General features: G+C 40.5%; 1 protein-coding gene across 1 annotated transcript in view; it reads right to left on the bottom strand.

Moving 5' to 3' along the window:
• Positions 1-358: 358 nt before the first annotated feature.
• Positions 359-17,042, bottom strand: part of LOC107101852 (coronin-2A-like) — a 71,300-nt gene continuing 54,616 nt past the window's right edge. Inside the window, exons 2-11 of the mRNA XM_015400925.1 lie at positions 14,292-14,492; positions 10,705-10,821; positions 10,331-10,480; positions 8,065-8,244; positions 3,502-3,618; positions 3,148-3,252; positions 2,974-3,070; positions 958-1,070; positions 763-853; positions 359-657 (exon numbers count right to left, since the gene is read on the bottom strand). Coding sequence (XP_015256411.1) covers positions 359-657; positions 763-853; positions 958-1,070; positions 2,974-3,070; positions 3,148-3,252; positions 3,502-3,618; positions 8,065-8,244; positions 10,331-10,480; positions 10,705-10,821; positions 14,292-14,492 — 1,470 coding nt within the window. The remainder of the gene's footprint in view (positions 658-762; positions 854-957; positions 1,071-2,973; positions 3,071-3,147; positions 3,253-3,501; positions 3,619-8,064; positions 8,245-10,330; positions 10,481-10,704; positions 10,822-14,291; positions 14,493-17,042) is intronic.

Below are 17,042 nucleotides of genomic sequence, written 5' to 3'. Positions count from 1 at the left end.
TCACACCTAAGGAGAATTTCGAGAAGCCAATTAACCTAACAGTCATGTTTTTGGACTGTGGGAGGAAGCCGGAGTACCAGGAGAGAACCCACACATGCACAGGGAGAACATTCAAACTCCATGCAGAAAGATCCTGGGCCAGGAATTTTAAATTACTTAAAACTATGACATTAAATTCAAACAACAAGAAATTAATAGAAAAGCTTTTTTGAAGCTTTAATTTCTTTTTGTAAAAAATCAGAATTGTTCAAAAGTATAAATAAAAACAATTTAAAAAAACTAAGAAATTGTTACTTGTTATAGGTCTAAAAACTGTCATTGGTGAAAATAAGCATCAACTTTTTTGCAGGCCTGGATTTTAAATGGGATCATTTAAAATCCAGGCTTGTGTTTGATAATCAGCAAATCGCACCTCGCTCTCTGTCAGCGGGGAACCATGCGCCTGGTCGTCCCCGTTGCTCACAGACGTCCAACTCCTGTCGGACTTGGCCTGCTCGCCGTCTTCTTTGGCTTCCAGTTGGTCCTGAATGTAGGAGAGGCGCAGCATGCCGGGTCTGCTCTGAGAGCGCCGTGTGTCCAGGGAGTTGGTCAGCCCCTTCAGCTCTGACGGAGGCTCCATTAGTTCACTTCCAGGCTTCAGAGACATGAGAACCGGTCCTGAAAGACCCAAACCAGGAAGAATATGAGCACAGGAAACTACCTGAACAAAACATGCTTGATCAAATTCGGGGATTATTCATAAGAAGAATGAGCATTGCTGACCTTTACTGATGCCGCTGAGCCACTCTTCTGCAGTCAGCGCTGGTCTGTTACCTGCCGTCATTGGATAGATGTCTTCTTGGTACGACTCCGACTAAAAAGGAAGAGAAAGTCAGAACGAATGACGCCTAGATGAAAGAAGTTGTCTGATGCTTGCTGTGCCGTGTTGGAGGTGTGTGTTAATCTGGGCGCTCTCACCCTGCGGGGTACGATCATAGAAATAGGCTCAATGAGGCTCTTGACTATCACCACTTTGTAGAACCTGAAAACCTCACATGATGTGACATCCAGGCCTCTCTTTGGCATTACTCCTGCAAAAAAAAAAAGACATAAAGAGCTTCACACATGGGACAGAAGTCTCATTCATAATGTTATTCTGTAAAATCAGAGATTAAAGAATTTTGGATTATGTCTAACTAAACCAAGAAGTTAGTCAGATTGTGACCCGACTTCATAATCAGGTCAATCTGATTTGCTGCCCAAATCATTACCCTTCCACCACCATGCTCAACATGAGCCTTTTTTTTAGCTGAAAATCTGCATTTGTTTTCTTAATTGAAGGTCGTTTGTCTGAGAGGTAAAGCTCGGCTCCCAAACACCAAAGGTAATCACACAACAGAATGTCCTAATAAGACTGGAACCAAGGCTTTGGTCTAGTTCAAGTCCAGGCCTCAACCTGACCGACACCCTGTGTCTGAACCCCCTGACAGCTGTGCGGAGACAAAGTTATTAAACCTCTGAGGCTACAGAACCGACCACTAACTGAAATAGAAAAGATTCCTGATAGTTTAGCAGCTAAAGGTTGTTTAGGAAGCTTCTGATTCATTAGGTCTACAGTTTACCTACAGACAGATTTTCAGTCCTGGTTTCATCTGTGTTTAGATTCAAGCTTTCTTTAGTACCTTGTAAAGCCCATCTCCTAGGTTATTTGGTTTCCAAACATCTTAAAGGGCTCATAGAATGATTCTATAGGGTATTTGGTGCTGGTCCTTAAGGTCTCTGAATAGGATGTGTAACATTGGTTGGGCTGAAAATGTCATATTTGCTGTTCTATGAGCCCTAATGCAAGCCTGGTTAAGTTGAAATGACAGGTTTTCTTCCTTCTATGCTACGCTCAAAGCTGCTGAGCAATGACGCATCACAGCAACAAGCACTCAATTACTGAAACATTGTTGATATGGTAGGGTGACCAGATGTCCTCTTTTTCCCTGACATGTCCTGCTTTTTATACCTAAAAAAATGTCCGGGGGGAATTAAAAAATTTTCTGGGATTTTGGTGGACTTCAGTGCAGCACGTAGTCGAAACAGGGAGCCAGCGGGGGATGGAACGACAAAAGTACAGGCCAGAACAAAATAAAGCAACATCCACGAGTTTACGTCAAGTCGGGGCTTCGTTTGGATTCGCCTGTTTTATGGTGGAAGTTTAAAATTGTGAGATTTGCAGAGAAAGGAGGTGTTGATGGGATTTAAACTTCTCTGTACGTCTATTTCACCCATTGAACCATCGTTATTTATCTATGACAATGGAAACTTGGTTTTGCATTCCATGACACCTTTAAAAAAGCTGGAAATGTTAGTTTATCAATTAACCTGAACTTAGAAATTAATCAGTTCCTGCATCCCATTGTGCCGTGAGCTCTGACTGTCAATCTGAAGCTTAAAATCATCATCCTATTATTTGCGCAGCATTCATCCGGTTCTCTTCTTTAAATCATGGGTGTGTAAAATTAGCTTAAGAACAGGATTAACAACAGTCTCTTCTGTATAAGCTCTGTTCGTTTGGAAGGATAAAGCTCAAGTTAGCACTCCAAATGACACATTATCTCAGGCACTCAGTATTCTGATCTGAATGTATAAAAATGAAGCTCAGAGCGTCCAGATCTGATGGGGACAAGAAAAACACAACAGGGGACGTTGCTGCAGACCATGTTGTTCGGTTAGCGTGTTATTTCTTCAAATGTATTACTAATAAAGCATCTCTGTAGGATTTTCAGTGCAGCAACACTCCGGTAGTCTTTGATGTGAATAGTTGAAGGGTAGAGGTCTAGAAAGGTGACGGCCAGCAGGCTCCTCAGCACCTGATTTGGTTAATCAAATACAACAGCTTCATTTGCACAACAGCTTTGCCTACAGGTGCAAAGAGTCAATGCAGCCTGGGTAAAAAAAAAAAAGCTAAAAAAAACAGAAAGTTTGACCACGTTTTGCTTTTCTTACCCATTCCTTTCTGAGGTGAGTGTGAGCGGTACTCCGTCAGGTAGTGGAGGTAGGGTTTTTCTGAGCTGATCTCATAGTACCTGATGTTTCCATCCCCCTAAAAATATCAAAACATTTTCAGCTTTTTGATTTTGTTTTTTTTTGGCTGTCTTTTCTCTAATGAGCCAGTCTTGCCTTTCCAGCAAGGTAGAGCATGTGTGTGTCAGGGTCGTAGAACGGGAAGATCACCCCTGAGGAACCGTCCAGGTTCTCCTGCAACAAAGGCACCGACAGGTCTTCCTGCAAACGCACACAGAGAAACAAACTTTTGTTAAAAAAATAAATTAAAAATAAATTAAAAAACACAGTTTGATCCACTGAATTAAAATCCACAATCCATTTTTGCATAGTAAATTAAATTGGCCACTAGATGGCAGGGTTGGGTTTAATACAGAAGTTTGAAACAGGAACATTAAAAAAATAAATAAATAAATAAAAGCTAATTTGGTAAATAATAAAAGAAAGAGAATCCTGATTCTGCTCTCTCACCTGATCCCACAGAGCTATCTGTCGATCGTTGTAGCGAGAAGTGCCAGATGTGATGAGCATCTTCAGGTTCCCTAAAATCAGCACCTTACTGGCTTTATGCGACTTACAATTTGCTTCCTGCAAACCAAAAACAAAACAAAACAGAGATTTAGAGGCATTTACAGTCTGTTTTCTTTGGCGTTTGGACAGACTGCTTTTTCTGTTTACTTATCTACAATGTGGTTCATTGAAGCAAATGATAGAATTCAAATAAAATATTTTTTCTTGAAAACTCCAAAGAGGCAGATAAAGGAAAACTTGAAATACAGTTTGTTAATATTGAAAAAGGAAAAAAAATCATTACAGTTGTAAACGATTTAAAATAAAATTAGAAAAAGGTGATGATTTTATACCAAATATTTATTAGATCAAAATGTATTACATCAATTATACTGCTTATTGTTAATAACCATATTTTAATTAATGTGTGAAGATCTGGGGGAAAAATTAGAAAATGACTCTAAACTCAGTTTGACTGTAAAAAAGGTAAAAACTAATCAATAATATTCAAAGCCAAACAAAAATTTTTTAAATATTTAGAGCAGTTTATTGAATGGGAAACAGGATATCTTAATACGATTGTTCCGTTTTCAATAACAAAACTTTGTACAAATTAAAAGCATTTGCGTCACAATGGACGTTGGATCAAGAACTAAAACAACAAACAACAAAATAAAAAAATATCTGCTAAACACATCAACGATAAGAATTAAAAAATGATAAACTATTTAAAAAAGAATTGTTGTAGAAGATGTCAGAACATGTCATTTTTTTTGCATATCAAATCTAAAAAAATGTGGGCTCTGTCTGATTGGATTCAGGGGATGCCAAACCCAGGGACACGAGGACTGGGATTAAATTTAACCAAGATCTCCATTATGTTTAAGAGTGTTGAATATAAAATGTGTGTTCTCAGTTTGTCACAGAAATGTTTTGTTAATCACCAATTCCAATTTAAATAATTAAAAACACAACTAGACATAAAATTAGGCCTCAAAAGTAATGAAAACATCAATTTTCTCTGCCCTGAGACAATGACGGTGTGTTCACTAGGGCAGCTGAAACCACATGCTATTCTATTACAATACACAGCTACTTATTATATTTACACAGAGTTTTACTTCAGGGGGAATCAGAGGAAGCTTTGCCGTGTGTAACCCATCTTCAATGAAAGAAGAGAGGAGAGTCTGTCTGCAGACAGGCTGCAGCTGCTGCATCCTTAGACTTAGATTTATTTTTTCATTTTTTTATTACACAAGTGTAAACAAAAAGAAATTTTGTTTAGAACAGCTCTCTAGACAATTTCATTTTTTGAAGTGCAGGCTTGCTAAGGTAAGCAGCAGTTGTTGTTGAGCTGCTGCTACTGCCTCCAGCTCCTGAAGCACTCACTTCTCCTGGCTCAGGGGAGGAAGAGGATGATGACGATGCTGTGAGGGTGATAGCCCCCTGGGTTGAAGCGGATGCCGTGGTTGAAGCAGCAGTGGTGCCATCGGCAGGTTTAGCAGCGACAGACGATGCTGGAGAAGCTGTGGAAGCCGGAGGGGGCCAGGAGGGGCAGGCTGGGGATGTTTCAGCATCTTCAGGGAAGCAACTAGAGTGCTCTCCTCATTTTCACCTGCAGAGGGCTGTGCTTCCCCTCTAGATGCTGAAGATTTCCTGGGAACAGTCTCAGAGGAGCCTCCAATTAAGGAAGAGCTCTTTGTTTCTATCGGCGTGGTACAGCATCAGCCCCTCCAGGCCAACAGCATTGTCCGGTATTGTTTGATGCAGCCATGACTCTATCAGAATGATGGTGCATTAGTTACATGTCTCCTTTTATGAAGAGAGATCAAGTCGAGGATGATCCATTTTGTTTTCCAACGAGCGGACGCTGGAGAGCAGGATTGATGGAAGCGGACCCTAAGCAGCCTCACTTTCTCCGTCTTGCGCATCTCTTCCTCCGTCCTTTTTTTCCCGCTGTTTGTTGACATCCATCCGTAGCACTCTGCAGCTTTTAAAATGGTCAAAAAATGTCAGTATTTAAAACATTTTGTGACCGTAGCTCCAGTAGGCCTTGGCGATCATAGATGCGGGTTTGATCTCTAGTTTGTATCGTTTTAAGCGAACGAGAGGAGCTGCTCTTGGCCGCTGCCTTGGAGGAAGGGGCTCGCTCACTGTTCGCTAGAGACGGTAAACTAAGAGCAATCACTGCTCTGTTGTCATCAGTGTCTCCAATACAACAGGAAAGTTGTTAGATTAATTGTTTTTACACTGCTGAGGCCTATGCATCACTTTTAAGGGCTGGTTATCCTCCCTCAGCAGTGTGTTGCAGTGAGCTTGATGCAGATATTTTTGATTTATGCCCAATATTGAAGTGTGGACTGTGCTATGTTATTTCACACCACAACGCAAGAGGGACAATCAGGAACTAGCTGTGGGTCTAGATACGGCCGAGGCGGTGAGGAAGTGGGGGCAAGTTTTTCAGACAACGGAGGGATATGGGGGACGAAAAAGAGCGGGGATCCAGGTGGAAAAAGGGTCCCAGCGTTCTGGTGCACCTCGCTCTTCTAGCTGGTCCATCTTTACGAGTCGTTTTCCACAATGGCGGTCATACAAACAAAACAAGCCGGTAAGGTACCAAACAGGAAATACGCATAGAGTAGAGCGGATGTAGATTTGACCAATCAGAGGCCTCCTGTCTGCAGCACTGTCTGAGGTCACCTACAATTCTGGAGAGGTGCAGCAGCGTGGCTGCGGCAGGGCGGAGGCACATTTGCATTCACTGCGACACACACCCTGGTTTCTGAGTATAAAACAGCCTTAATGAAACACAATAATGAAACCCAGGAATACTGAAACCCAGATTTAATTCTAGTGCCACGGTGCCATCAAAGAATTTTGGGAGACTTTTTACACACGTAGAACAAAAAATTCATGACATTTATAATTCATATAGAAGGAAACTCTTTCCATGGTCTAAATAAGAAAAACTCCTATGTTCATTAATGTGAGAACAGATCAGAGAACAACTTCTCTTCTGAACCCACCGAAGGCTTAAAGAGCAACAACCATCCGATGTAGACTGGTTTTATACAGTAGAAAATGTGGTACAAAATGATTATGGCGGGTTATAAAGAGGTGAACTTCTGGTTCTCTTTATGCAGATAATCAGATGACATCACAAACGATTGGTTATTATTATTCAGTTTGAATCTGATGGTGCAAAAGGTGTCAGTTTTGGTCATATGGTGCTGAAACACAGTCTGCTGTGAGAAGGAATAAAACAGATGAGGAGCTCAGGAAACGGATCAGAAAAAAGCTGTTCCTGGGAAGGCTGCAGCAAATCGATACTGGACTGACCTTCCTAATATATCATCGGTTTTAAAGTCTTTAAAAAATGTGTTTTGTTTTTTTTTTCCATTAGGACTATGCATAGGTAAAGGGATTTATCAAGAAATTTTGACCAGTTTATCAAAGCAGCAGCAGAAAATGGAGATATTGCCTCAGAGGGGGTTTCACCTGCATCCCAGTCTGGAACTACGACCTTTCAAGTCTCCACATGTTGATGTCTGAGCTCAGCGCAGAAGCACAGACAGCCAGTAGGTGTCAGCAGGGCAGGGCCCGCTGCCAGCATGCAAAATCTGATCTGATCAGATAATGCCGCATGGATTAACATGAACTTCCTGTTTATGGTGAAGGATTAGTGACGATGGTTGGATGAGTTATGCGTCCGTTACATGACCCACAGCATTAAAACACTGACAGCATCTCAAACATGATCAGTTATCACCTCTGAGGGGAGTTTCTTCAATCTTTAGTTATTCCTAAAAATGCTGGATTGGACCTGAAATAATCAGCAAGGTTCTGAATATGTGCAGAGGGACCTTCTGCACAGATGGAGATGGGGCGATTGGATGAAACATGTTGTGGATCTTGATATGGAAGCATAAAGAACGGAAGCTCAAACATCTGGATCTTGTGTTTTGTCATTTCTTTAAATCTTTCACTGAATGATAAACTCAACACTGGAAAAACAATGTAGAAATAAATAATAAAACTCTTTTTCCTTATTTTAACTTTTTACGTAAGTGCATTTACCCTTAAATTGAGTAGGTAAATAAGATAATCTGCCAATGGAATTAGTATTTTTACTCTTAAAGAAGATATTAAGATCAAATGCACTTGAAATAAGACAATGCAATTGTGTTTTCTTATTTTAAATGTAAATTATCTTGTTCCCATTGGCAAAATGTCTCTCTGAAAATCTCAATTCAAGAAAAAATGCACTTATTTTAAGAAATAATTATTTATCTAGATTTAGATTTTTTTCCAGTGAACATTTATTTTATTCCAAAACACAATTTTTATTCATGTTGATTTTAGCAGTGATGATGTGGCTTTAAACAAGGGTTCTACAGGTTCAGGTCAGAGAAGGACTCCTTTCTTTTTTGACCATAGTCTAACAGTTTCTCCGGTCTTGTTGCACCAAGGTTTATGGAATCGCTCTCATTCTGACTCCAGATTTAAACGCTGTGACAAACACACCTGCAGCACGTTCCCTGAGCGCGCCTCCATCAGCCGGACCTTCCTGTCCCTGCAGGTGGTGGCCAGAAGGCTCCCGTCCGTATTGAAAGACATGGACAGGACGACGTCTGTGTGGTGCTGGATGGTTCGGACGGGGTTCTTTATCACCTGCTCTGGAGAGTCCAGGTTCCAGATCATCACCTGGTGGACAAAAAAAAAAAAAAGCAGAAACGTTCAGCAGAGAATCAGCTGGAGAACAATCCAGATTATGTTCATTGGTATTAAAAGGTTAAATACAAAAAATTACAGCTTATTTATAAAGCAAGTTAAAGAAAAAGAAAAACCAACAACACCCTGTGATGTTGGCCTATGTGCTGACATTGATTGTCTACTTCAGGTCAATGTTTCCAGAGGTAAGTTCACCTCTGGATCAGCTTAGATCAGGATAGTTGGTTCCCGTTCTCCACCTTTTAGAGTCATTGTTGGTCCGACACTCCTGAACTGAGTGACTCAGTATGCGGCACGTTTCTCCAGCTTTCCCTTCATCATTTAGTTAGTTCATTCAGGAGTGTTGGACCAAGGACAGTTAGAAGTTCCAGGATACCGGCCCTCAGGAGCTGGAATCACCCCCTGCTGGTTTAAACCTCTGTATTGCTAAAGCATAATAATTTGACCTACAGAGTTTAAAGGAAGAGATTCCACTGCATGTGGCAGCGGCTTCTCCCAGACGCCATATTTCACTGAGAGCAGAGAGACTCTGTGTGGCTGGACTCTGATCATGTCAGGATCACATCATAACGCCATAGGACATTAATCTGGTCTGTTCCTGTTTGGCTGTGACTCCATCCTGGAGCTGTGCTGCTTCCATCAACACCTTTGTTTATAGATGTTTGAGCTTGGCCTATTTTTCAGTGTTGTCCTGTTTCTCTGACTGTGACTGGCTGGATGTGCTCTCTTCATCCTCTGACATGGGAGCTGGCTCGATGCTTGTCTGCCTGGCTTTGTCTTCCCTAGACGGGGAGTCCGCCTGTGGAGCTGGCTGCCTTTTGTATCTCTATTTCTGTCTCCTTGAACCCCAGTCAGCCTCAGCAGATGGCCGCTCACACTGAGCCTGGTTCTGCTGGAGGTTTCTTCCTGTTAAAAGAGAGTTTTTCCTCTCCACTGTCGCTACAAGCATGCTTAGTGTGAGGGATTGCATTTGAGTTAATGAGTTGATGCAATCAACTGGTTTTCATTAGATAGAAAACTTAATCAATTTGACTGGATGATCTGGTTGAACAGTAAAGTGCTTTCAGAAGACATGCATTGTGAATTGAGACTATATGAATAAACTGAATTTAAAATTATAGTAGTGTACTTGTAGGCTTTCAACAGATCAACAAACCAGTAAAGTGCATAACTGTCCAGTATTCAGCGGTCAATAGCTTGCTTTTTTCTAGCTATGTTTTTAACTTAATGCTCATTATGACTCTGTGAATTGCCTTAGATTGATCTGGAATCAATGCAGCAAAAAAAAGAAAGGCTGCCGGTTTCAGAGACACACCGCGGCGCATCCGTCCTGACTGACTAGAGCTGCTGTGATCAACTGCAAACATAAAGCCAGGAGCCAGACTGGTCCATGACTCTAAGGTCAACAATCAGCCTTTAAGATCTATTCTGGAGGGAACAGAGGGCCAGCAAAGAGAAGCATCTTCATAGACCTGATGAACCTCAACATTTAAAACTGGCTCAGCTGGTAGGTCTGTCAGCATCCTGGACCCTGGTTCACCACATTGGAGCTTTACCTTTTAATCTGGATTAGAAGGACCCAGACACAGTATTTAATTTTAGAATACCAGATAAAAGTATTTGGATCCACGTAGAGTTGAACTGTTAGAGGACAGTGCTTCACATCTCCAGCGTTATCAGTCTGTTTAAGCTACTTTTTAGGCATGGATACAAAGGTTGGAGTTTGATCTAGATATTCTCCTACGGATGAAAGCTGGAAAAGAGACGATATATTGGATGGACAGAGATACACAGAAATATTCCTCTAAAGTCTGTTTATTTTCCCATCCTAAAAAAAAACAATTAAAATCTCAGACTTTTGCAGAGCAGAGCCCTGAGTGTCATTTGCTTGTAGAGTCGCCTCACATGGACGTCAGCGGCGCAGTAATCACAGAAAACATCTAATTCCTGAAACCCGTTTGGCAGCGTTATAATACAGACGTGCCGCCATATATTTAACAATCAGCCTTTTGTTATCCTTATCTTCACGGATGCCGTGGGGTCAGATCCCTTCTGTTACCTGGTAGTCATAGGCGGTGCTGAAGAGGATGTTGTTGGCCGTCGGATGCCACTCGATCAGGCCCACTCTGCGGCTGTGACCCTGCAGCTCCTTCCACGGCATAGTGAGGTTCGTCAGCACGCCATGACGAGGGATTTCCCATACTTTAACCTGCACAGAAACGCGCTCAGAATGATTACAGAACCTTCATCAGAGAGGAGCAGAGACTTTGCCCCCTAGGCACAGTTTATGGACTCCTCTTCCTCTGCCTGCAGGGCTTTGTTCCGAGCCGCCCTGCCAGGCGGAAGGCTTAACAAGCCAGGGAATAAAAATCATCTCATATTTCAGGAATGCAACTACACATCAATTCAGTCAGTCTTAAAGCGTCCACGCACCGTGGCGTCCTCTGAGCAGGAGGCGATGCAGTAATCATCGAAGGGATTCCATTTGATGTCCAGGACGGAGCCCCTGTGGCCCGACACTCGAGGGTGGTGGGGATCCAATTTACCCGTCTGACAAAAAATAAATAAAACTATAATTAGAAAACTAGGCAGTCAGTCTGGAAATGATCATTATTTACTTTGCTTGGAAAGGAAATCAATAACCTCCTGGATAAGCAGCAATCAGTGGAGTCTGAGTGTTTCAGACTAAAGGTAGCAAAATCTAATAAGCTTCAATGATATCTGCATGACAGGACTGATTTGCATGTGTAATGTAAACTAATCTGCTTAGCAAATTGCTGCTCTAGGAAAGAGCAACATGCAAAGGTTTCAAACCAGCTTGGAATTTCCCCTCCTAGAAATTTCTGAATAAGAAGTTTCTGCTCTGGAAAAATAATTATCGCTGAGATTCTTTGATGGTTTATCTGCAAAATAAAGATTTTTTTTTTATTCTGGCCATTAAATCCAAAACTTTAAAAAAAACCTTGTTTTTATCAATAACAGAAGCGACACATGTCATGACTTTGTGTACTTCCTCCTGTTTTAGAGGAGGGATTGCTGCAAAGCTAGAGACTTTATCCCATTGATTCAGTCTGTTTTCATTAAAAAAACAAACAAAACAAAACCGAACAAACAACTGATCAAATCTGAATAACTGATAATATAAACTGGATCTGGGTTTTCTTTAAGAACCCAGATTTTCAATTGAAAACTTAACTTTAATCTCAAACTGCTACCTCTAGTGAAATAACTGTGAATCTATTTATTCTCCTTTTAAAGAGGAAATCTTTCATACAGTTGTTAAAATGAACAAATTCAAATTATTAATTTAAATCTGATTTTAAAATTGAAATGAATAATATCAGCCAGTAGGAGCCTAATCCAGTTTGATGGGAACCAATCTGAAGCCCCTCTGCAGTAGGGCTAAGTAAAAAAAAAAAATTGATTTAATCGATTTTGAATCGATTCCTTTACATTTTTGCAAAATCGATGTCTAGGGAATGAGATCGATTACTTTTATTGTGACGAGCTTGACGTTCACATTCAAATAAGCAGGGAAGATGCTCTCAAGATGACTTCAAGCCAGACAGCTGCAAATATAGCCAACAGGTTGACTGAAGACATTAACAAATGGAGGCTGAACAGCAAACACCCTGTAGTTGTTACAGATAATGCTGCAAATATGGTTTGTGCAGTGGAGATAATGCAGCTCATGCATGTCTGCTGCATCACATCTGTTTGCTCAAGTGAAGCTTTTTCACTTTTCACAAACAAGTTTGCACTTTTGAGACAGTTTTGTTTACATCCCAAGTTTAAACTGTCCGATTTACAAGTTCCCACTTTGTGTTTAATATGAAAGGAAAAACTTAAATACATGAGTGTTTTGAAACACAGTTGAACCACTTTCATTATTGCAAAAACAGATCGAATCGAAATTAATCGATTTAGAACTGAATGAATCAAAATCGAATCGATTCAGGACTTTGGCGAAAATACCCAGCCCTACTCTGCAGGTTCTGGAGCACAAAGGTGACACTTTAATAAAAATGTAGATAATAGAACTCTTATCTTCCATTATGCTACCAAAACAAGCCTTCTGTTTCACAGACGGTGACCTAAAGATAATGCATGATGTGATTCATGGATTCTTTTGGTGTTAGCACCTCCAGAGAAAAACACAGACATGTTCACACAGAGTCATGGTTTGGGTGGGACTCAATGCAGGTGAAAGAAAAAAATAAATAACCTCCAATCTGCCAGATGTTGTCTTTTTTCCCCCTGAAACTTTAATTATTGTAAACTCCAGTCAGTGTTGCTCAGATTAACATCCCTGAAGGGCATTTATCAGACACATGACGGGCTAACTGCTGCTTTCCTTTCACATAAACCGTCAGAAATTCTTTTAGGGAGCATTGAAAATAAAATAAAAAAAACACTGATGAGTGTGGCTGAAAAGTCAGTCAACCAGATGCACAGAGAGAATCAAAGTGTCAGGCTGATCAGAATGTGTTGTTCTGTGCAGGCTTGGACACGATTCCCCTTTTTGCACCGCGTCTAAACGTGCAAGACATTGACGCGAAAGTGCAAAATGTCCACAAAAATCGTGCAAATTCTTTCGGACGGCTCCTCTCATATTAGATCAAATCAACTGAGAAGGTCTGAAACCTTTCTGTCCGAGCAGCACCAGTAATTATCTCTAAACAGAATGCTCCGTCAAATTCATGCCTGCAGGCGGGAGAGCCGGGCAGGTAGAAGTCTGTAGAGGTGAAAAAAAATGAAGCTGTTCAGGCACAGAGCGGTGGGATGTAGGACGGTGGCAGGAGGAGTGCTAAAGTTTCCCCTCCTTGAGATAGAAGGGAGGTTACTGCAGGCGGGGGGGGGTCAAAGATGAGATATTTCATTCCTGAGCTCATATGCAATCCTTGACGATGCCAAGAGGCTGGTAAAAGAAAATAAAAATCAGAGAGACGGAGAGAGAGAGAAAGAAAAGGAGGTTCTCAGCTTCATTAATCCCCTTATCTGCAGATAAGCTGAGTTCTTTTTTCCAAGACTACACAAGAGAATTAGATATTTTAGAACAAAATCAGGATTTTTGTCGAGAAAGGGTAAAAAAGGTGTTTCTGTACACTAAGATTTATAACATAAGAACAGATCCACCTCCTCTCAGCCGCCCTTAGAGAACAAAGAAGAGTTAATCAGCTTTTTGATTAGCAGAAACATTTCTGTGATCCTTTATGTGTCGCAGATTTTCTGTGACCAGCATAAATCAGGACGAGGATTTGTGTCCGAAATACGACCAAAAGAGGAATAAAGGACATTTTCTGGGAAGGAACTAAAGCAGTGGTTCTCAAGCCAGCTCCTCATTTGACTTTTTAAAAAGCCTGTCCCACATTAACAAAGGTGAACTATAGTTGATTAAAATGTAAAAATAAAATCTTTGGATAACAATCCTTCGCTTTTCGAAGGCCCTCAGATTTCGAGGTTTGCCACCAGTGATTAAAAAATGTGAAAAAACTGTTCAAATAGAGCAGCAAACCTGCTCCTCAATTCATGCATTGTTTCTTTCCTTTGAAGTCTTGATTTGCTGTCAGTTTTAAATTGATTTCTCAGTATAAGTTTGAAAGGTCCACGTCTAAAAGCCTCACCAGGAACCGGATGTTTGGATCGGCCTTTAGCTACAGGACAATTATTGCTTTTAATTCTAATGTTTTATGTCTTCTCCTTGAACAAATACATTTGTAATAATAATTAATCAAAAAGGATCGTTAAAGGACTTCTGCAGACTCCCACATTTTAATTACCTCTGAGGCTTCCATGCCTGTTTTTTTTTATGGAGGATCCATTTTAATTATTAAACCCATATTGACTCAGCTTTGGTTCCCTTTATTCAGCTGCCATTTGAATCATTCATAAATTCACACAGAGTCCTGCAGCTGGCAGTCACCCTTTGCATGTCTCTCCTGATAAATCAGTGCTTCGACCTCATTAAACAACCTGACATCAGTCTGTCTGCAAAGCTGCCTGCCAAGCGAAAAACTCACATGGTGGACCGACAGCACCAGGAAGGCCCCGCCCCCAACACACTCTGTGATTATGGCGATGAAGCGAGGGTTGACGGCGCAGAAGTGGTTGTCCTGGACGCTGCGTGTGATCGGCACGCCATCGTAGCAGTTCTCCTTAGTGGCAGCTTTCCCAAACACATGGCGAAATTTGGAGCTGCGGTACTGAGGGCGCCATGTCATCTGAGAGGAGGAAGAAAACAGAAAGGTTTGCAGTTAACGACTGGGTGTGCTCACACTTTACAACCGAAAAACAAACCACAGATCAACAAAGACGCACATCATAGATTTAAACGGGTTATAAGACTAAATATCTGCAGTTTATGAGAAAGTCTGGAAACCAGGACAAATCACAAAATCAAGATAAATAAAATAATCTCACAAAATTTGCCAATCCAGTTTTCTTTGTTGAAGAGGGCGGTGAGTCCTAAAGTAAATGCAATAATGATCACATATGATGTCGCTGTTTAAACTTCACCTAAAACTACAAAAAATAGTATTAAAATGATTTTAAAAAGCTGGAATATAACAGGGATGAATCCGATATAGATATGGGAAATTGTTCCAATATCAACCAAAAAATAAAAATCTGAATATGTTGACCGGCATCTTAAATCTTTATAATGTGTACTTTGATTTTATCTGCTTCTTTTTAAAGTTTCTGAAACCAGCTGGTTAAAAGTAAATGGGTCAGTTGTACCAGGTGTCCGTGGCCATTCCTAGTTTGAGTGATCTCACTGGAACAAGCCTTTTCTAGCATGATCCATCCTGATATTCTGTCTGGTTTATAATAAAAATAGGTCGGAATCATTTTGGAAAAATCTAAATTGTGATTTTTTTCAATTTCAATGTTTCCTTGCATTTAGTATGAGCATGTAGACCAGCGGTCCTAAAGTTTTTGCGTGCATCCCTGTTCTAAAACCTAAAATAAAACCCCAAATCAGCTCCTTGACATGTTGGTTAGTTTAGCAGAGGCCTGGATATTAACAGTTTATATATATTTCTTAATTTACCTCAGCGTATGAATCCATGTTTAATGTAATAAATGGAAAATAGGATTGTTTTCGGGGAATGTTTTCTATCCTTCAGATATCTAAGATTAGGGTTGAAACAATTAATCGATTACTGAAATAATCCTTAACGAATTTAGTAAATGTTTAATCGTTAACTAGGGCATAGAGACTCTAAAACATGTCTTTAGCTGACAGAGTAAACCACTTAGAGCAGCAATTATACCAAAATTGTAAAAAAAAAAATTATAAACATTTTGCATTTAAGATGAAAATCCTTTTCGTCTGTCAATCTGCTCTTTCCAGAACTCCTCAAGTGGAAAAGTTTTAGTCTCACCTGCTTTAATTTCGTAAGAGTCTTCTGTAAATTAAGCTTTGTATATCCGATTATTAATAGATTAATCAAAAAAATACTCGACAGATTAATCGATTTGCTAAATAATCATTAGTTGCAGCCCTATTTGAGATCAAAACAAACAAAAAGAAACACAGGACAGAACATATTCATGACAGAAAGCATAAACAAAGCTTCCTAAAACCTGAGTGAGTTTTTAGCCCATTTCCTTGAGCTGGTCGATGCATATGTCATTATTGGGAAAGATAAAAGGCTCTGGTCCAGAGGGAAAAGCCTCGGCCAGCCAGCATGTCTGCTGCTCCTCCCTGCCTCGCTGCTGCAAGCTCATTACTAATGAATAAAGGGTGGAGGCTGACGGACGAGATGTTACTGCTTAAAAATAGGTCCCAAACAACAACAACCTGCAGAGAGCTGCAGGAGCAACAAGCTGCAGGGGGTGTGATATCATCTTAAGATTGTGTTTGCAGACAAATCCAACATAAAACAATGACCTAATTCTAATGACTTGTCCAGACAGCGTTCAGATGATGGCTAAATAAATACACGGTAGGCCTGATGCTGGTGAGGCTAAAAAAGAAGCAGAGGAAGGAAAAAAAGACACAACTGTGACTTGATGTCTGGGTTTGCTCTTCTACCTCTCTGCTCACATGCAGGATATGCCTGCATAGCCGACTATCCAACCATCCTGTCAACCAAATTTGCAATACTCCCACAGCTAGACAGACAGAGTTTCCTGCTTGGTGCAAACACACCTAAACACGGATAATGAATCCAAATAGAACTGTTTCTATTTATAGGAATAACAGCTCGACTCAAAGGGTCAAAACTTTTCGTCCGTTGAGGAACAACAAACTTCAGCAGGGAGATGAAACTAGCTTGATTTTAGGAAAGAAATGTTTAAAGTAGTATTGTTATCGCAATTAGTTTGAAGCAGCTGTATTTAAAGTCGTACGGAAGCGGCTCTTACAACCGTTGCATTTCCGAATTCTCCGGAGTGGTGCATGACTTTACACGAGTGAATAAAGTGAATGTGATTGGTCGTTTATTGTTGTCAGAAATTTTTATTATTGTTCTTTCCTTCTCAGTATATTGATGTATGCTATGTACTCTCTAAAAATGTTTTTTTCTCAGCTAGTTTGTCTCACTTGCAAGGAAACAAAATGTCTGAGTGGAAGATGGTCATAGACCCTTTTTCCCATAACAAAACCACATACTTTTTCAAGGTAACTAGAAGTGTGTGAAAACTTTTTTTCACACATTTATCAACAGGGCGGGATTGTTGTGGCGGAAGGTTCGCAAGCAAGTTTGATTGTGGCCGGTTTCTCGGAAGCATCTTGCTAACCAGTTAGCAACTTAGTGCTAGTAGGT

The sequence above is a fragment of the Cyprinodon variegatus genome, unplaced genomic scaffold, assembly GCF_000732505.1.
Source record: "Cyprinodon variegatus isolate N-32 unplaced genomic scaffold, C_variegatus-1.0 Scaffold1162, whole genome shotgun sequence".
NCBI lineage: Eukaryota > Metazoa > Chordata > Actinopteri > Cyprinodontiformes > Cyprinodontidae > Cyprinodon > Cyprinodon variegatus.
The sequence above is the reverse complement of the archived record's forward strand: the minus strand, read 5'-3'. Positions and strand labels throughout refer to the sequence as shown.